The 19527-nt window shown below is 41.5% G+C and overlaps 1 protein-coding gene across 2 annotated transcripts; it reads left to right on the top strand.

Moving 5' to 3' along the window:
* The first annotated feature begins 600 nt into the window (after window positions 1-600).
* On the top strand, window positions 601-19326 carry LOC135244900 (adenylosuccinate synthetase isozyme 2-like). Of its 2 annotated transcripts, XM_064317566.1 has the most exons (13): window positions 606-1128; window positions 10263-10365; window positions 11122-11190; window positions 11304-11354; window positions 12547-12613; window positions 13038-13145; window positions 13718-13799; window positions 13920-14046; window positions 15153-15307; window positions 16017-16141; window positions 17249-17346; window positions 17503-17652; window positions 18841-19326. In XM_064317566.1, the coding sequence occupies exons 1-13, from the start codon at window positions 949-951 to the stop codon at window positions 18891-18893; spliced, it is 1368 nt and encodes a 455-aa protein (XP_064173636.1). In that variant the 5' UTR covers window positions 606-948; the 3' UTR covers window positions 18894-19326. The 2 variants fall into 2 exon arrangements, with proteins under 2 accessions (XP_064173637.1, XP_064173636.1); XM_064317567.1 differs by lacking the exon at window positions 11304-11354 and having other exon boundaries at window positions 601-1128.
* Window positions 19327-19527: the final 201 nt, after the last annotated feature.

The following is a 19527-nucleotide window of genomic DNA, read 5'->3' as shown; positions in this document are numbered from 1 at the left end:
GTACAAGAATGTAATGGCAGCACCTTAGCTGGGTTATAGAACCCACAAGCTTTGTGTTATTAGCCCAGTTCAATAACCATTGTACTGTAGCACCACCCCTGAAAGTTGCCTGCACAAGCCCTGATTCATCTATATTATATATAAATATAAAACAAAAAAGAAAACGAATACACAGTCACTACACATAACCAGAGTTTTGTAGAATTTGCACATTTATGTTTATCTTATCATAAGCCATGAACGGTATTAATCAGATGGCCTTCGAAATTAATATTTGACATAATGGTGGAAGAAGCTGCCCTTATATTCTCATTTGAATTGAGCTCAGAACATTCACATCTACTCTATTTCTTCCCTCACCACTAACAACATACAGTGGCCCACTGTTAGCCGAAGTGTACATTACACATGGTAAGGCACTTCATGGTATAAGACATTCACTGTCTATGTCTGATTCCAGCTCAGCCAGCAGATGGCGATATTTATTCAGTTAACCCAAACCGACAAAACACGCTGGCTGCGTAATTGCCATTAGCAATACGAGGCCATCAAATGCTACCAAAGCTTCAAGTTCATTAAATGGCTCAATATTATAATATTATTTCGTTAGAGAAACACAATTTGGGAAGTCTTCGTCGGATTGGACGAGGTGCTCGTGTTTAAAGGATTCGTAATACTTTTATAGATTACCCAGCACGTAGGTTCAGGTTCTCGTACCTAACCCTATATGATGTAGTTATTTATCTAAGTCTTTTTTTTTTTTTTTTTTTTAGAAATTATGCAATCACTGTGTTTCCGGCTAGTTTGCGCTAGTATACGCATTCGTTGGATAGGGGGCGTGTCTGGTTAAATGCATGAACCCCGAAGGCACACACTAGCTGAAGTTAGTGGGTTAGGGTAAGGGCGGCTATCATTAGAAAAACTCTGTCTACAAGTAGTAGGCTAGTCATGTCAGAAAAGAGGAGCACGGAGCTGTCTGCAGAGCAGAATGGCGTGGATCCGCGCGTGACGACCCCGAATGTTGGCAACAAAGTAACTGTGGTGCTCGGGGCTCAGTGGGGAGACGAAGGCAAAGGGAAAGTCGTGGACTTGCTTGCCCAGGACGCCGATATTGTCTGCCGATGTCAGGTAACGTTTACGGAATATTTAGTTAGCATTACAAGGTCTGCGTATTCAGAGAGATCCAGCTTCAGGAAGGGAAGAAGTGCGAGGGTGCAGAAAAGATTGTTACTAAATTCGCTGGTAACCTTAGTAAACCATGTTTGCAGCTCATTTAGACGGCAATAATATCGTTTGATATGTTCATCAGCTGAGATCTAATCATGACTTGTAGCTATGGTGATAACCGTACAGTAACTAGTTGACGATTTGCGCCCCTGAGTTTGGGTTATCATAGGAAAAAGCATTTAAAATAGAAAGCGAATGGTAATTTACCAACAGGTTTTACAGGTTTTACCCGTCTTATGGTATAAACGAACGTAAATGCTTAAGGTAGAAGGAAATTCGTGTTTTAACATTGTGTAATGTATGTGCCCCCCGCAGGTGGATATTTGCTGAAACAATTCAGGTTTAGTGGTCCAGGTTGGTACTTTGCCTGGGAATCGTACCTATAGCCTTGGAAAGGCAACTGTTATTGTACAGTCCTCTACCACACGCTGTGGGGTGGGGTTACAGGACTCCGGTGCCTTAAATCTCGCGGCACACCTTCCAAATTTATAGAACCTCATGGCACATGGCACAGCACTCTCAAAAGCGAGCAATGTAGCCTACTGACGTTGACGCTGATGTCAACAGCAGACCTAAACGGTTCTGAGGTTTCAATGATGCAATATGCATTTTAATTACATTTATTTTGTCTTTTGTGAATTAGATGTGTTCAGTTTTTTACTTTTGCAAGAGACACCTGGCCAAGACAGCAGAATTAAAATAAACATAAAAAGTTATAGACACTACTAAAAAATTTTAGTTCAATCATACCCTGCACTTGAAGGGAGCAAAAAAGTGTGCCTCAGTGCAAAAAGTATAAAACTGGGCTTACTTCAATGCAGTTCAAGGCACTCTCGTTGGAGGAAGGAATGAGTTTTTAAAAAGCCTTTACTTAATTGGCATGAGGAATTTAAAAAAAAACTAGTCTAATGCCAACACATTTCGGCCACATCAGCCTTTATCAGGGCGTGGACTTGTAACAAATAGCACACTGGAAACATACAAGTAAAACGTATCAACATTAAAAATAAAAACATACAATAATGTGATACAAAATACATTATAATCACATCAAGGAATGGATAATATATATAATATATAGATATGTGTAGACTGCTTGCAGGGCTGGAGGGAGACTCACTAGGGTTAGTGTTCATGTTTAACTCAAACAGGTGTGTCCAGAGATACTACCTGCTTGAATGTGGGATACTGTGAGAGTGTAACTGCTGTGTGAATGGTTCTCCCTTAAACTCTGTTAAAGATGGGGAAATATTTCTGTCTTAGAGACTGCCATCCTGCAGCAAAACAACCATGAACTCATTTGCATGAACCAGAAACAAGACCCATGTTTGGGATTATGTATTTGCATTCAGTCTGGCCATATTTTATTGAAAATTAATTTAAAATTCACTCAACAAAGTCATTTGCCATTTAAAATGTTGAACAGGAACTTTTAAAAAAGGTATTTGAAAGAGCTGCCTTGAGGTATACTCTTAAACATGGAATATGTGCAGACAGGTTTATTTAAATTTGGTGGTGCTGATAAAGCACACTTGCAGAGCACAATATGGCATCTTTTTACTGATGGCTATTGGGCATTTTTACTCTGTGGTGTCATGCTCTCTTTTATCACAGTGCATGCAGCTGAACAGTAGCTAAATTTCTGGATTTGCCTGCAAAAGCATGTAATAGCAGCATTTCACCTGTAAATGTGTGCAAAGGCAGTGTTTCAGCTGTAAAGTTGTGTAACAGCAGCATTTCAGCTGTAAATATGATTAATAACAGTGTTTCAGCTGTAAAGTTGTGTAACAGTAGCATTTCAGCTGTAAAGTTGTGTAACAGCAGCATTACAGCTGTAAATATGATTAATAACAGTGTTTCAGGTGTAAAGTTGTGTAACAGCAGCATTTCAGATGTAAATATGATTAATAACAGTGTTTCAGGTGTAAAATTGTGTAACAGCAGAATTTCAGCTGTAAATATGATTAATAACAGTGTTTTAGCTGTAAAGTTGTGTAACAGCAGCATTTCACCATAAATATGATTAATAACAGTGTTTCAGCTGTAAAGTTGTCTAACAGCAGCATTTCAGCTGTAAATATAATGAATAGCAGTGTTTCAACTGTAAAGACAAGGTTATGGGTCTGGGGATACTGTTAATCTTTTTATAAAAAGGCTGTAGTAGCAGCTTGGCACATATGTAAGAGGGGCTCCAGAAGCGTAGGTCTCTCCATCTTCCATCTCATGCAACAAGGGCAACAGACCATCACTTCCATGTGTCAATCACTCATCTCATGCTCCACTTGGCACCCTGGGATAAATCCTTTCATGGGTTAAACGTGAGCTGAGGAGCCTTTGGTGTGAAACTGTGATATATTGTAATTTTTTCTTTCTTTCTTTATTCCCTGTTCCATTGAGATTTAAACCAGGATTCTGTGGATCATTTAATACTGTATGGGTTTGTCATTGCCAGTAAACTCAATTAGTTTAAAGATTCCCAGGAACATTGAACAGATGGTAGCTGCTGGAAGGCTGTGTCTTTACTCAGCCTCCCCCTCCCCACCCCCCTTTGTTCTCTGTGCAGCTGGATTGATGGCTTTTGGAGTGGTGTGAAACACCCCAACCGCCCCTGTCTTTCCCACCCTGTAGTGTACAGTAAGGCATGAGTATCGGACCTGTATGTGCTCTGACTGAGAATTACACACACTGCGTCCATTGGGCCTCCCTTTGCTGAAAATCCTAAAATGCAGTTTTGCTAAATTAATGAACTAATCTTAATTTAAGAAATGGAATACATCACTTTATCTCATTTTAAAAGAGTTAATAAGGAGTTTAACTTGAAGCTTAAAGACCAGTGAATACTTGAATGGATGAGTTGGCCTGCTGAAGGCAATTCATTCCTCAAACTGCTTGGGTAAACAGCCTTTTTTGCATTAAGTGCTGTTTTCTACAGGGTATCTGATGCTGTCATTACTGGGTGCTGGACCTCCTTTTGGAGCTCTGAAGGTCTTTGATGTTATGTTGACATTAGATATTAGGCTGAATAAGGAAATTCTGACAGAACACAGGTGAAATTACCTCGACAAACAGGACCAAACAAATATGACAGAAATGCCTTCTTAATTTAGATCTGTATAGATATGTGCTGATTTTGTCTTGCTCGGCTGTGGTCTTAAACCATGTTCAACTGAATCCTCTATCTTGTGAAAATCTTTATCTTATGGAAATAGCTGGGTTTGACTTCCTTATTGTTTACATTCCATGACTTGAGGTGACTTGAGGTAAGGCTGGTTTATGATGACATCATTTTTTTTCATTTTTTTTTTCAGTATGATTATAATTAATGAAAAAATCAAGCTACGTGAATTACAGGCAGGGTAGATTCCCGGTACGTGTCAATGAAGCCCTGGAAAGATAAGGAAGTGTCCTTTCAGCCACACTCATCTCAGCCCGGGTAACTGAGTGACAGACCTGCTTCTAACGCTGTACCGCAGAAGCCTTTCAGTCAAACTGGGTCCCATCCACTGGATTCAGCCCTGTCGCTTCTGATGGATCCGGGCCCGTTGGATCCAGATTAGCAGGCAGTTGTTGCAGACAGTACATGCGGAGGGTTTGGGGAGGTGACCCTGGATAATGTGGGACCCCTTTCCCAGTAGCATCCTGGATGCTGTAAAGGTGAAAATATTTTAAGATTCTTCTGAACTGGCACATGGTTTGTGTCCTGACTCGGCTCTGCAGAATTCTGTAGATCCAAATGTCACACTGCTGCCCATGGCTTCTGAGGTCATGCTCCCTTCAAGCCCGGGAACATCATTAACACTCGGAAGCATTACTCAGGCATTCAAAGACTCCACGTGACCGCACAAAAGCGCCTGTTTACTTAGGTACTGAAAGATCCCTTTTACTTTTGTGTGCCATTTGGTCACCTTTCCCTATATTATTGGTAAGCTTTTAATGCTTTGTCTACTTATTGACCACCTCCTGTTATTATGTAAGCCTATAAAACAGCTTTTTTTTTCAACCAGTACAAATGGGCTGCGTTCAAGCTTTGTTGATTTTTCAGATGTTTCTCGTCTTGGGTGTCAAGAAAGTATGTCTGGCGGGAGCGTTGTGCAATCAGAGCTGTCAGCGGGTTTCGCCTGTCATGCTGCACAGTGCCCCTGTGACAGGAGCAGTAAATCGCGCTGTTGAGCTGCTCAGGCGCACAGAATGCTACGGCTCACAACACAGCTGTGTATTATCAGCTTACCACATTGTAAAAGATCATGGCTTGTGTCCGGTGAATGAAAACTAGCCCTGTAAGCATTAAATGTCTTGCGTAGCTCCTGCTGGAGGGGTGCTGGGGGTGAGGATGTTGTAAATGCTGCCGAGAAGGAGAAGCATCCACCTGCCGTCCTAAATTTGTCCCAGGATTGCGGTGGCCAGGAATAGAGGGGGCCAGGGCTCGGGCTGTGATTTATGGCAGGATCCCTGGAAAGAAGATCTATGTAACTGCACATGCTGTTTAAGGCAGGGAGGCAGAGTCACACATGAACAGAATTCTGTACTCTATATGGACTCTCTGTGCAGAGATATGGACACTCTGCACAGGGATACAGTAGCATGAAAAAGTATTTGCCCCTTTCCTGATTTCCTGTATTATTGCATATTTGTCACACTGAATGGTTTCAGTCCCTTAGACAAAATGTAATATTAGACCAAAGCAAGGGAACCGGAGTAGACACAAAACACATTTTTAAAATTAATTATAATTTTTTTTGTTTAATGAAAAATGTAATCAAACACAAATATTGTTTTATTAGCTATCAGTCTTTCATTTCACTTTACATTTTTTTCTCATCCCTTTCCTGGGATTTCCTTTGAAATTCATGGTGTGCTGGTAGAAACTTTGTGCTGACTACTTCACTCAGGTGGTAAGAATCAGTATGAGAGATGTTTAGATTCAACAGGGCTGGCTGCAATCAAGCCTGAATGTGTTCAATTACCTGAATCTTATTATCAATTAAATTTGGTTAATTGGTTGATTGAGTAACTAAGGGAGCAGTTACTTTTTAACATTTATATTATGGTCGTTTGACAACTTTTTTCATTAATGAATTAAATAATTTCAAAAATTCTGTTTTGTGTTTACTCAGTTTCACTCTGTCTAGGATTACATTTTGTCTGAAGATCTGAAACCAGAAAGGGGGCAAATACTTGTTCACAGCCCTGTATGGTCTCTCTGCACTGAGAAATTGACTCACACGGGCTTACGTGTGCAGCTGAAATAAACAGAATTTTGCTTTTCACTCCTGCGGTTTTATTTATGCCTAATGACGGACTGCATCCGTGGCCTGCCTTGACCTTAACTAGACCCAGAGGAGTTTTATTATAGTCACATGGTGGGTTTTGCATTGACTAAGCACATTTGCCGGTTTGGAAAGATATATTTGGATGTAATACAGAACAGGTGCACAGCAGTGTTTAACTTTTTTTTTTTTTTTTTTTTTTACAAGTAGTCATTTAACAGATGCTCTTTTGCAGACTAACTTACATAGCACTCTTTCATTTATATCACTTAGATATTTACTGAAGCAATCCATGTTAAGTCCCTTGCTCTAGGGTATAATAGCAGTGCCCCACCTGGGAATCAAAACTACAGCCTCAAGAGTTGATGGCTCAGTTCCCGGACTACTGCACCATTGCCCCTGTTATGTCATGCAGGCTGCTGCAGATAGGGCTCATGCAGATTGAGCAGTTTTAGTACTGTATAGTGCATTATGCGGCATGTACTTGCTGTCTCTTTCAGGCTCTTACTGTGTTGGGTCGTTTAAGACTGGGATTCACAATGATATTGCGATAAAGTCCACAAAGTTTAAAAACTGCTAAGGCCAGGGGTTAAATTGGGGGTGGACGCGGGTTGACGGCGTCCACCCACCTTTGGTAAATAAATAAATCATTTTGACCAGCAGTTTTACAAATAACTGACAATCCAGTCCATTTAGGCTCCAGGGCATGTGCTCCCTCTAGCCAGTTACTCGCTCAACCAATCAAAAATCCAAAGAAAAAAAAAACTCAGGCGGAACAGTCGACAGCACAAAGAAAAATATCGTTCATTGTCTTGATTGATTGGAAGCGGACATGGTTTCATTAACATGTAATTTCATCTATGCAACATTTTAAAGAGAGATGAATAAACAGCCCCACGAACGCCGGCTATTATTAACGGCAACTTTGTTTGCTAAAGCAAAATCAGCAGGTTGCTGATCAGCAGCTAAGCTATATTGAATATTTCCCACATAGGCGACATAACGTTTTATTCGGTGGTGGGGCACAAAACTTTTCTTTAAATTAATCATTGATCTCAATATGTTTTCATGAGTAATTTTCCTTCATAATCAAGCATGCCAACGATCGGATTAATCAAATGGCAAGTAACCTAACACACAGTGTCTTCATACCGTGTGGGGGGGATTGAAGTTTAATTATAAATTCAGTTTATCCGTTAAATCATCCGTTTTAATCATCAATTAGTCTACACTTAGCAGACAAGATACACCAGTCTATTACCTACCATGTTAGCTCTCAGAATAAGCAGCAAAAACAAAACCTGCACTTCAATTGTGTTTACAAGCTAGCCTACGCATTGCAGATATTTTCCATGAATACGAGTGCGGAGAAAGAAGTGCATGTATCCGCAAATAATGTCGATTGAAAATGTGCACAATTTCGTACTGCAAATGAAAATAAATATAGGCCATACAGCCTAGGCTACTCGCTAAAACTGCCTATTTGGGGAGAGCTGGCTATATATGATAGTATTGAGTATCCTATTTTGTGGATTAATTGTATTGATACTCAAGGAAAATCAGGGGAAGATTCCGCCACTGCTTAGCGATTAAAACTGATTTTTCTAAATCGCATTTATCATTTAATCTCCCTAACACAATGCGAAGAAGCTGTGTCCCTTTCCATTTGATTAGTCAGATGTTTGCATGCTTGTTAATCACTGAAAATGAATTAGAACAGTTTGAGGTCAGTGGTTAGTTTAAAGGAAAGTTTTGCGCCTCACCAGTTTAAGAAAGATGGATAAAGGAGGAAGAAAGTGAGGACAAGAGGAGGATGACCGATTATTTTCGTGGATAAAAAAAATTCTCTGCATTAATGACACTCAATAAACTTGAAATATATTATATAAAAGCTTGCATCAATGGTATACATTCTTTTTAAAACATTGTTTTCCTTAATTACAATTATGTGCACAATACATTAAAGATACAACTATTTTGAGCTGATACATTCAATGATTTGTACCTTTTTTCACCCACCTCCCACCGGATCTCAGGGTCCACCCACCTCCCAAATCCCAATTTAACCCCTGGCTAAGACTATAGCCGATATGATGAGAGAACATGCATGCAGCCGATGCTGTAAATGAAGTGAACGTGCTCAGAATGTAGCCTAAACGTAGTCATCTGAACCTCTTTCATTACTTGTTTTTTATTTATCATTTGACCAGCCAAACAGAGCTCAATGGAGACTCAGTACCTCTGTAGACGCATGCCCTAAGCTTAATAATAAAGCAAGTTGAAGTATTTTATTATACAAATACAATTTGCATGCCGTCATGTGCCATGAATATGGAAACTTGGCTGCAGTTTGCATTTGTGCTGTAATGTAAAGCAGGGAGGGCTTTGCTAGTGGCAGACAAACGTTGCATATTGATATCCACTGCCCTCCGGTTCACTGCCATCACTATCAGAGGGAATGGGCCTAAACAGTCCAACTTGGCTCCTTTCTACCAAAGTAGAATTTAGTGTCCATTTTCTATGAACAGCAGTTGATACGTTGACAAAAAACACTTGCCTAGGCTATCATTTTACATAAAATTACATATCCTGCTTGGAGAATGATATTCCCCTGAAACATACCTCCTTGCTCCTGTTCCAACATATAGCTAACCAAATAATATGAAAAAGCTATATTCATCATGCATTTGAAAGTTCATACTGTACACAAGCACATATTTATATTGTAGCTATTTTCATCTAAATTGGCTACATACTCAACTTTAACCCTCCATTTCATCAGACCATCTGCTCCTCCCAACACAGATCCCTTCCCTAACTGGTACATCAGGTCCACTTCAGCATCTCATTGGGTTGATTGCTGACATGTCATCAAAAACTGTTATGTATAAAAAAATGAAATACTTTGGAGAGATGTTAGAGGCTGAAGGTGTTTCTGTTGACTGAGGGCACGCTGTGCAGTAGAGGGTTTAATTCGTTTAAAAAGTAGTCTGTTTGATGAGTCCACTTTTGGTTCCTGTGGACCAGAACTCTTAACAGATCAAGCTGCACTTTTCTTTGAATGTAATATTTAAATTGCTTGGCTGTGATATGACACATAATGCAATGCCAGTGATTCATTCTAAATCTGTGTGACTGCATTAATATACTGTAAGAACAAAGCTGTGAGGTTATGAATATGTGTTTATGAGCTTAGCGATGTGGCCTGTGGCCGTGTACTGGTTTCTTTGGAAAGGAAAGCGCCTGAAGCCATGATCCTGCAGAACCACTTTTTCTGTGTGGTATGCGAGCGTAACTCTGTCATTCAGCCTAAAGCAAACACTATGCCTGTTTCAAGAAAGACCATAGGGAACAGGTTCACTCTTATTTATATATATATATATATATACATATATATATATATATATATATATATATATAAAATATATATATCAATTATATATATATATAATTCTCAACACAACTCAACACAAAAACAGCCATTTCTGAAAAATGGTAAAACATTTATGCATGTAATTATCATGATATAAATTGTATGTACTTTTATATCATTTTCATTTTTTGATCTCAAATCTAAATGAGATTGTTAATTTTTGTATATGCTGGTTTTCTTTCCAACCACAATTGCAATCCCAGAATTCAGAATTTTAAGAGCAGCATAAAATGTCATTACATAAATAAGGCTTTAGCCTTAGTATGCATCACCATGTTTGTGTACCATGTTCATATGAGGGCGTTTGTCTGTGTGTCTGCCTGTTTGTCCCACAGGGCGGTAACAATGCTGGACACACAGTGGTGGTGGACTCTGTGGAGTATGATTTTCATCTCCTCCCCAGCGGCATCATCAACCCCAAGGCCACCAACTTCATCGGTGGGTATCAGTGAACTCTTTCTCTCCTGGGGGGTCATGGGGAAAGATTTTCATCTGTTCACCTTCCTGTGCATTAAATCAAACAGTGTCCTTGTGTTAAGATGTGTTAGAGAGATCTCTGTTTCTCAAATAGGCTGAAAATGTGAACATTTTGGTTTTGTGACTTATTAAAGTATATTTTTGATAATATATTCCATTAGGGTTAAAACATCCTACTTCTTCTGCTCCCCGAACCTATATACAGTGTATGATTTGATATTTCAGTTTTTGTCTGTAATGTAATCTAGGCCATGAGTGTACAAATTCAGTCAGAGCTGTGTGCAGTGTGTCTTTGAAAATGCCCTAAAATGTTGCTAAATTTTTTTGCTGTAACAGTGATTCATGCTGTTGTGAATCTTTTAGATTTTTGAATGGTTATAGTACATATAGATAGACCTCAAAGGGATACAGGAAATATTTATCTTCTCATATACCTAATTCTCACAGTGCATTTGACAGAAGGGATCCGGTGTGTAATCTCTTTCCTGATGCTGCTTCAGGACTCGACAGTCCTCCAATTTTAGAAGCATATGCTCCTGAAAATTGATGTGGGTCAACTGTAAAAATAATTTAGGAGCACATCTACTAATTTGTAAATTATTTGTGCACTCCCAAGTTTGTTTCGGAGTACGTGCTCCTTGAAGAACGTGTTTGTGTAGAGCCGTGTAGCTGTGGAAATTGTTTACCTGATGTTGCGTGTTATTTTTTTGCCTGCAGGTAATGGGGTTGTGATTCATCTACCTGGCCTCTTCGAGGAGGCGGAGAAAAACCTGCAAAAAGGAAAAGGTGCGTCCAGCCAGGGCCTTGAGACGAGGGGTGCTGTGTGAGTGTGTGAGAGAGTGAACGCCCCTGGAAACACAAGGGGGCGTTTAACCCAAAACTTCTCACTGTGCCTGCAGGTCTGGAGGGCTGGCAGACAAGGCTGTTCATCTCGGACAGGGCACACATTGGTAGGCTCATAAACTGAGAATCTTTCCTCTTTCTGTATGCCAGTATTTCCAGATCTAGGCCACTGGAAGGGAAAGGTAGGAGGAGAGATGGGTATCTCTGTTCGTGTGAAATAGCAGCTCCACTGAGGGCGGTTTTATTGTGATTTATTGCGTCAGATATACTCAACAGGCCTTATGCTTAGAGAGCAGCTCAGTTGAGTAAAACATGTCTGGTCCTGAATGTCTAATGTTACTCACACGCAATATTACTTATAACTTATAATATAATATAACACGCAATGTTACTTCAATAGCCTTGGCTATTCACTGAACATCTGCGTGAGGGTTTATAGTTGTGCATATGGAATGCAGCTGCTTTCTGCTGTTTTGGGGTGTGGGTGCTCTGTGCTGTGTTGGGGTGTGGTTGCTCTGTGCTGTTTTGGGGTGCGCATGATCTGTGCTCTTTTTTGGTGTGTGTGCTCTGTGCTGTTTTGGAGTGTAGGTGCTCTGTGCTGTTTTGGGGTGTGGGTGCACTGTGCTGTTTTGGGATGCAGGTGCGCTGTGCTGTTTTGGGGTGCGGGTGTAATGCTGGTGCTCTGTGCTGTTCTGAGTGTGGATGCCGGGGTTCCCCCCTACGCTGCTGTCACAGTTTTTTTCTTAGGGGTCTCAGTCCTGAGAGGGTTTTCTGTTTCAGCCAGCAGCCTATTTAGATCTTGAAAACCAGATGTGTAGACTCCAGCCAGTCAATGACTCTAAGACTCAAACGCTAAAACAAACCAAAAACTGGCAGAAACTGCTGCCTTCCAGGACTAAGACCCCAACACCAAGCTCTTAATGCCAGCACAGGAGTTAATTCAGAAACTGCATGGTGCTGTAGAGGCAATTGAAATGCTGCCTTAACTATAGTTGAGTTGTCATATCTTATTAGATAAAGACCAGAATTCCCTTTTCTGCTTCTAAGACGGGTTTGTTTTGAGTGGGGAGGGCATGGCTTGAGGGAAGGATTTCCCACTCACAGCACATGAGTGTAACTCCCTGTCACTCTCTCTGCCTGCAGTGTTTGAGTGTAACTCCCGGTCACTCTCTCTGCTTGCAGTGTTTGAGTGTAACTCCCTGTCACTCTCTCTGTCCACAGTGTTTGAGTGTAACTCCCTGTCACTCTCTCTGCTTGCAGTGTTTGAGTGTAACTCTCTGTCACTCTCTCTGCTCACAGTGTTTGATTTCCACCAGGCTGTGGATGGTGTTCAGGAGCAACAGCGGCAGCAGCAAGCTGGGAAAAAGTGAGTCCTCCCTACAGAACCTCTCTGTCTCTCCTATAGAACCACCCCCCATAGAAGTCACTCACGCACACAGGCACACACAGGCCAGACTGAGACAGTCACCCACACACACATGTTCACACACACACACACGCAGGCACAGTCAAGCTGTGGAACAGCAATAATGAAAGTGAGTTTGGTAAAATACCTGCTGATTTGCTTTTGTTTCGGTTTCAAATTAGCACAGTATACTGCTCAGTGTATCGTAATCATACACTCTTGTGCAATATACAGAACATTAAATATGATTTATTTGTCCTGTTGGATCTCAATTGAAATTAGATCTCAGCTGCAGGATTTGTCCTTCTGGTGATGAGTGTGACTCATTGCCCACAGTACTATGCTGCTGCCTGAGTGCAACTGTTTCCTCTTCCTGTTTGTCCAGATTGGGAACAACGAAAAAGGGGATTGGGCCGGTGTACTCTTCCAAAGCTGCTCGTAATGGCCTGCGCATCTGTGATTTAATGTCAGATTTCCAGGAGTTCTCCAAAAGGTAACAGCTCACTTGTTTGGAATGCAGAGAATCTGTTCTCCATTTTCATCTTAGTGCATGAACGAATCCCCACCGCACCAGTGCTAACCGTAGCCGGGATCAAAATCCCCATTGCACCAAAGTCGACTGTGTCTGCTAGCTGGTAGTAGCCTTGGAGGAGGGTTCATGCTTGTCTCTGCTCTCCTAAGGCAATAGCCAGGTGTCCAGTTAAGAGCATTGACATATGGCTGGGCATTCCATGCTGGGAGAAAAGAGGGATAATGCAAAACAGAAAAGTAAATTCCTACCAGAGTGAAACGGGCATCCGAGTTGCAGTATTTTCTTTCCCAGTACAGCTCTTATTGTGTCAGCCTTTAAACACACAGTCGCACTCATGGCAAGTGTTGCTCTATTCAGCCACAGATTTTCTGTGGGCAGGCTGCAGAAACGTCTCTGCAGCATTTGAGCACTATATGAGTATGTGAACTTTGTAACACTGCTGCCCAAAATATATACCTTTTGTATTAGCGCATAAATAACAGCATTAAAGTCTAACAGCATTAGTCTCTACTCCTGTCTCTTCTCTTTCTCAGATTTAAAGTCTTAGCGGCCCAGTACACCTCCATGTACCCAACGCTGGAGATCGATATTGAGGGGGAGTTGGAGAAATTGAAGGTGAGCTGGTAATATAGGCTGCAGGTTGTTGTGGCAGCAGAGGGGGAGAGCTATAGGCCGTAGGCCGCCGTTGCCATGGCAGCGTAGACTGGTTTTAATGGAAAAGTGTGACCTCCCCAGGTGTATGTGGAGAAAATTAAACCGATGGTGAGAGATGGGGTGCAGTTCATGTATGAGGCCCTGCACGGGCCTCCAAAAAAGATCCTGGTAGAAGGAGCTAACGCCGCCCTGCTGGACATCGACTTTGGTGAGTCCATATCTGAGACAGCCTTCATAAATCCATGAACTAGCAAGCCTACTCATATCTGAAATGCCCATCATCAACATGAACTGACATGTTTACAGCCTGCTCGAATATCCTATGACTGAAAATGGACAACATTTTTTAAGCCAAAATTAATTTTTGCTTAAAAATTGTGTTCTCCTACCTTTTTTTTCTGTAAACAGCGCTCTGTCTTCATGTAGCACTGCTGTTTTTTTTTCAGATCAGCTCTGTTTTGATTTGCAGTTAACAGAACACTGGTATATATTTGAAATCACTTAACTTTTATGTGATGCTACCCATCACAGACATGGGCTATTTTTCTAATGTGAAGAGGAATCAGCCTTTGCATAGACTTTAACAATAATCTCAAATGTCCTGCATTGTGGATTAGCACTGCATGTGTGAATAGCTTCACTTGACAGTGGGAAAGGATTTGGATTCAGGAATAGAAATTCTGTAAAAACACAGAACACTGACTGAGCATGTGCAGGCTAGTATGTCTTAGGATACAGAATAACCAAACACATATATGCACACACAGACACACACACACACACGCGCGCAAGCGCACAAATATGCACATACGCACACATTCACTCACACACACATGCACACACACGTGCGCACACACACATGCAGATATGAGCACATTCACTCACTCACTCACTCACTTACACACACACACACACACAAACTAGCAGCACAATTCAGGTCTTCTTTTTGATCTCTTAGATATCAACAGAGGACTACACTAACAGCTGTGGACCCCAATTTTTTTTTTTTTAATTTAACATGTGATATTATTTTTGTTTTGTTAAAAAAAATTCTTAGCTCTGTTTTGTTTGGATGCAGTCACTCAAGTTGCCATGTCAGAAATAACTCTTTGCAGGAGATTTAACTTGCCACTATCACCTTTGTCTTATTTTGCATGGGATTAGGCCAGGCCTTCCTGTGAGGCATATTGTGACACATTCTTTGCAAATTTTGTGATATAAATAAAATCTTGTTGATTGGTTGAGCTGAACTATGCGTCACTGATGCCTTGGGCGTGTTTCAGCAGGCTGTGTTAACTGACTGTGTTCTTGCAGGTACGTACCCTTTTGTGACATCATCTAACTGCACAGTGGGCGGAGTCTGCACCGGGTTGGGCTTGCCTCCCCGGAATGTGGGCAAGGTGTATGGCGTGGTCAAGGCCTACACCACCCGGGTGGGCGTCGGCGCCTTCCCCTCCGAGCAGAACAATGTGAGTCAGCAGGCCCGAGCCCCCCTGGCGTTCTGCAGGGTTCTGTTATTCATCCACTTCCTGTCTGTCAAAACTCAGGAAAAAACTAAATGACTGGGCCAAAAACCGTCTGCTGTTTGAGAGAGACAGGACTGTCCATTGGTGTTAATGTCATAGGATTATGTACTGTGATTGTGTGCCATTCTAGGTCCTATTGCCAACTGAGCGGGTTCATTGCTAAATTGTGCCATCTAGTGTATAATTTGAGTATCTTTCTGTGTTTATAGTACCATTTCATATGTAAAACCTTGAGATGTGATTTCCTTGAGGTGTGATTTCTGTGACGAGTCATAGGCTATGATGTTGCACAAAAGTGTCTGACCTGTTTTATTGTAAAACATCACCTTGTGACAGACTGCTGTAATGCTGCCAGATTACAACACTGATATCGGAGGATAATCTGAGTAGATTTATTTGGTTACATTGTAAATTGTACTGCTTGCTGGTACAGCCTCTGTCTTAGTACCTGCTTAATGAATACTTTTTTCTGAATTCCATCATATCTGGCTTCTCCATACATTTCTGCTATTGTGAATTGCTATGTTAGATTATAAAGAGGTACATATATATTGAATCATGAATCATTATGTAATGTGTTGCTTGTGTAATTTTGTTTTACACTGTCAGTGTGTGAAGCCTCGTTTTCTCCCCGTTATGTGTTCCTCTGCAGGAAATCGGGGACCTGCTGCAGGCCCGGGGAAAGGAGGTGGGCGTGACCACGGGGCGCAAGAGGAGATGTGGTTGGCTTGACCTGGTCCTCGTCAAATACGCCCAAATGCTCAACGGCTTCACAGCGTGAGTCGAGCAGCCGGGTTTCAGAGCTGGGTCACCCGGACTGATCCCCCAGTCTCTCTCTGCCCTAGGTCTGTTCCGTTAAAGCAGTGGTAACCAACCCTATTCCTGGAGATCCATCATCCTGCAGGTTTTCATTTCAACCCTAATTTGGTATACCTGACTCTACTAATTAGCAACTCAACAAGATCTCTAATTGTTGAATGAGGTGTGCTTTCTTAGTGTTGGAATGAAAATCTACAGGACAGTATATCTCCAGGAACTGGGTTGGTTACCACTGCGTTAAAGGAAATACCTGCGCATTAGTTAGCACCTGTCTGTCATCTGTTAGCTAACTTTAGCGCGGCTGAAAATGCAGTGCTGTTTCTGTAAAATGGTAAAACACCTGCAAGTCAACTGTCTGTTCTTTTTTTTAATACCCAAATGCCTTAAATATATTCCAAAAGTAACAAATTTCATTCTACCTTTTACCTATCATGGCACTGCATGTGCTTTACATTCAAGTACAGTATACCCTAGAACAGGAAAGCATAAGTGTAAGCTTAGGGTTGTAACTAGGCAGCTGTTCGTAGGTGACGTAGGTGCATTAACTGTCTTAACTACTACTTGTATTTTTTCCATAGACTGCGTTGTTTCCGTTCTCGTTGTTTAGTGTTAATCAGTTTAACCTTCAGGGTCCAAGTTGAACTATGCGGTTGTTCCCTGCACTTGGACCGGTACTTCTCTCTAGGGGTTTCGTCATACTTGTTCCTGGTTATGGTTATACACTTTGTTGTACGTCACTCTGGATAAGAGCGTCTGCCAAATGCCTGTAATGTAATGTAATAAGTCCATGAGCTGTGATTTATACCATTTCTCCCAATCGTGGCTATAAAACCCCATCTTATATTCAGGAATAAAGTGTGTGTGTTGTATGATTGTTCTTGGGTGTGTGGGGTATGTAAAGTGTGGTTGGGTTGTGAGATTGTGCTTGGGTTGGTGGAGCATGTGTGTGTGTGTTGTATGATTATGGCTTGGTGTGTTCGGTTGTTAAAATGTAAATGTATTGTGTGACTGTGGCTGGATGCATCATGGCTGATTGACATATTTCTCTGTATTCCTTTCCTTCAGCATAGCTGTCACCAAACTGGACATCTTGGATGTTCTTCCCGAAATTAAAGTGGGTGTGGCATATAAGGTGGATGATGTAGTAATACCTCATTTTCCAGGTAAGTGTGCTGCTTTGGAATTCCATTGCCACTCTCCCTGTGAGACTGCTTGCAGGTGAAACTGCAGGGATTAAAGTGTTTTTCAGTCGTGTGTGTGCATTGATCTTCTCACTGTGACTTGAGTTTAACATCATTTACTCTCTTCCTTTTCCTCAGCCAACCAAGAAGTCTTACAAAAGGTGGAGGTCCAGTACCACACCCTGCCTGGGTGGAACAGCGATACATCCACTGCCCGGACCTTCCAGGAGCTTCCTGAAAATGCACAGAAATACATCCGCTTCATCGAGGACCGTCTGGAAGTGCCTGGTGAGAGCTTCCTGCTGATTTCAGAGATTGAACTTCATGCCAGCTCCTGCTTTTTGGCTGGACCGCCAGCCCTACAAACACGAATGTGACTGAGTGATGAAGTTACACCATTGGTCGGTCCAGCCATATACTAGGTTTTGGCCTGGTCTTGTTTAATTAGCCCTGTCATTTATGCAGGCTGACATTTTGCCTTGTTTATTGACAAGCTTGTGAGTGACAGCTGAGACTAAAGACTGTTGTTTTGTCTCTAGGAAACATTTTGTTGTGATCTAATCTATGTTTAATGTGTGTGAGGCTATTTAATGGAACAGGCCTGGGGTGTAATTGGTGAAATAGAAAGCTGCATACACGCCAGCCCTCCAAGAACGGGGTTTCCCACCCCGGTGTGGAGCCTGCAGGGGCAGCCGCTGCACTTAAGCACAGGAACTGGAAGATGAATGTGTTTAACGGCTCCCATAGATTTATTAGCATAATCAGACAACATAATCATTGACTCATCAAAATAACACCGTTTCTCATATTTTACTTTTACCAACAAAGTAAGGGCTTCTCTCTTTTTATTTCCTATCAGACTGGAAACTTATGAAAGCTTAAGGGGTGTATTTACCCAGTGAGAACAGGCCTGAATCTATATGGATTCTAGACCTCCAGAGGGGTAGAAATCTAGGTTGAGAAATGTTTTGACATAAACAGACTAGGTTAGCTCAGGTATATACCATCTAGACATTTGGTGAAAACCCAGCTATGTTTGGTTGAAAAGTGAATGTTTTCTAGCCAACTAGGACATAGCCATGCTATCTCTGGGTAAAACCTGAGCTAAATTGAAGTTAACCTGAGCTAACATAGTCCATTTAAGTCAAAAACGTCTCTCAGCCTAGATTTCCATACATCTAGACATCTAGATCTCATCAAGATTTGGGCTTGTGCTCACTGGTTATACAGGATATGTCAGTTTTTGGATTGGATGTTTTTGTTTGAATTGGTGAGGAGGAGCTGATTAGACTGTCTCTGAGTGCAATTGCCACCAGTTGCCAAGCTCTCTGAAATGATATGCCAGGCTGTTGATTTACACAGGTGGCACAAAACTGATTGATCTGAAATAAGATTATCAGTCAGGCCATTGTGTGTTAACATCAGTGAAGTGTTTCTTCTCAAGATGACATTAATGTGTGCTCTTTCTCTCCTCAGTTAAATGGATTGGTGTGGGAAAGTCTCGTGAGTCAATGATCCAGCTCTTCTGAAGACCACCGGCTCCAGAGCAGAGGTCATGAGCATAGGGGTCAGGAGTCAAGGGTCCAGGGGACTCATGCTGCGTGTAGACACTTGTCAGTGTAAAACTCTACAGTGTTTGGGCAACAGCAGAACTGTAACATGCTAATTGGGGTAGAGCCTGTTACTTAATATGCTCTTCTGCTTCCTGTCCTGTGACAGCGAACCCCAGCCCTTATCCTCAGGTTAGTAGAGGGACCTGCATATCAGCAGTTTTTTTTTCACACAGGTATTGCTTGTCTGAGACACTTTAGAGATGGGATTTATTTTATTATATATGTATTATTATGGTGTGTCCTCCTTCCTAGTCAGAACTGTCCTATTTTCACACTGAAAGGGTGTGTGGGTGCTTTATTCTGGCGTCACAGTTTCACGTGAATAAAGTTTCCTGCGTTTTTTTCCTTCCCTCGCGCTTCCCGCTCACAATTATACAGTAGCCTAATGTTGCCTCACCAACGCCAACCTAGCTCACGGTGGATGGGTTATTTAAAACTTCAAATTAGTTTAATAGTTGGTTTCTTGGAAATACAAAGATGTAATATGTTCCCCTAAAATCACATTAAAGCAGAAGAAAAAAAGCCACACAAAAAAAAAAACGAATGAAGA

The sequence above is a fragment of the Anguilla rostrata genome, chromosome 18 (assembly GCF_018555375.3).
Source record: "Anguilla rostrata isolate EN2019 chromosome 18, ASM1855537v3, whole genome shotgun sequence".
Lineage (NCBI taxonomy): Eukaryota > Metazoa > Chordata > Actinopteri > Anguilliformes > Anguillidae > Anguilla > Anguilla rostrata.
Note: the sequence above shows the minus strand (reverse complement) of the source record. Positions and strands in the feature narration are given on the sequence as shown.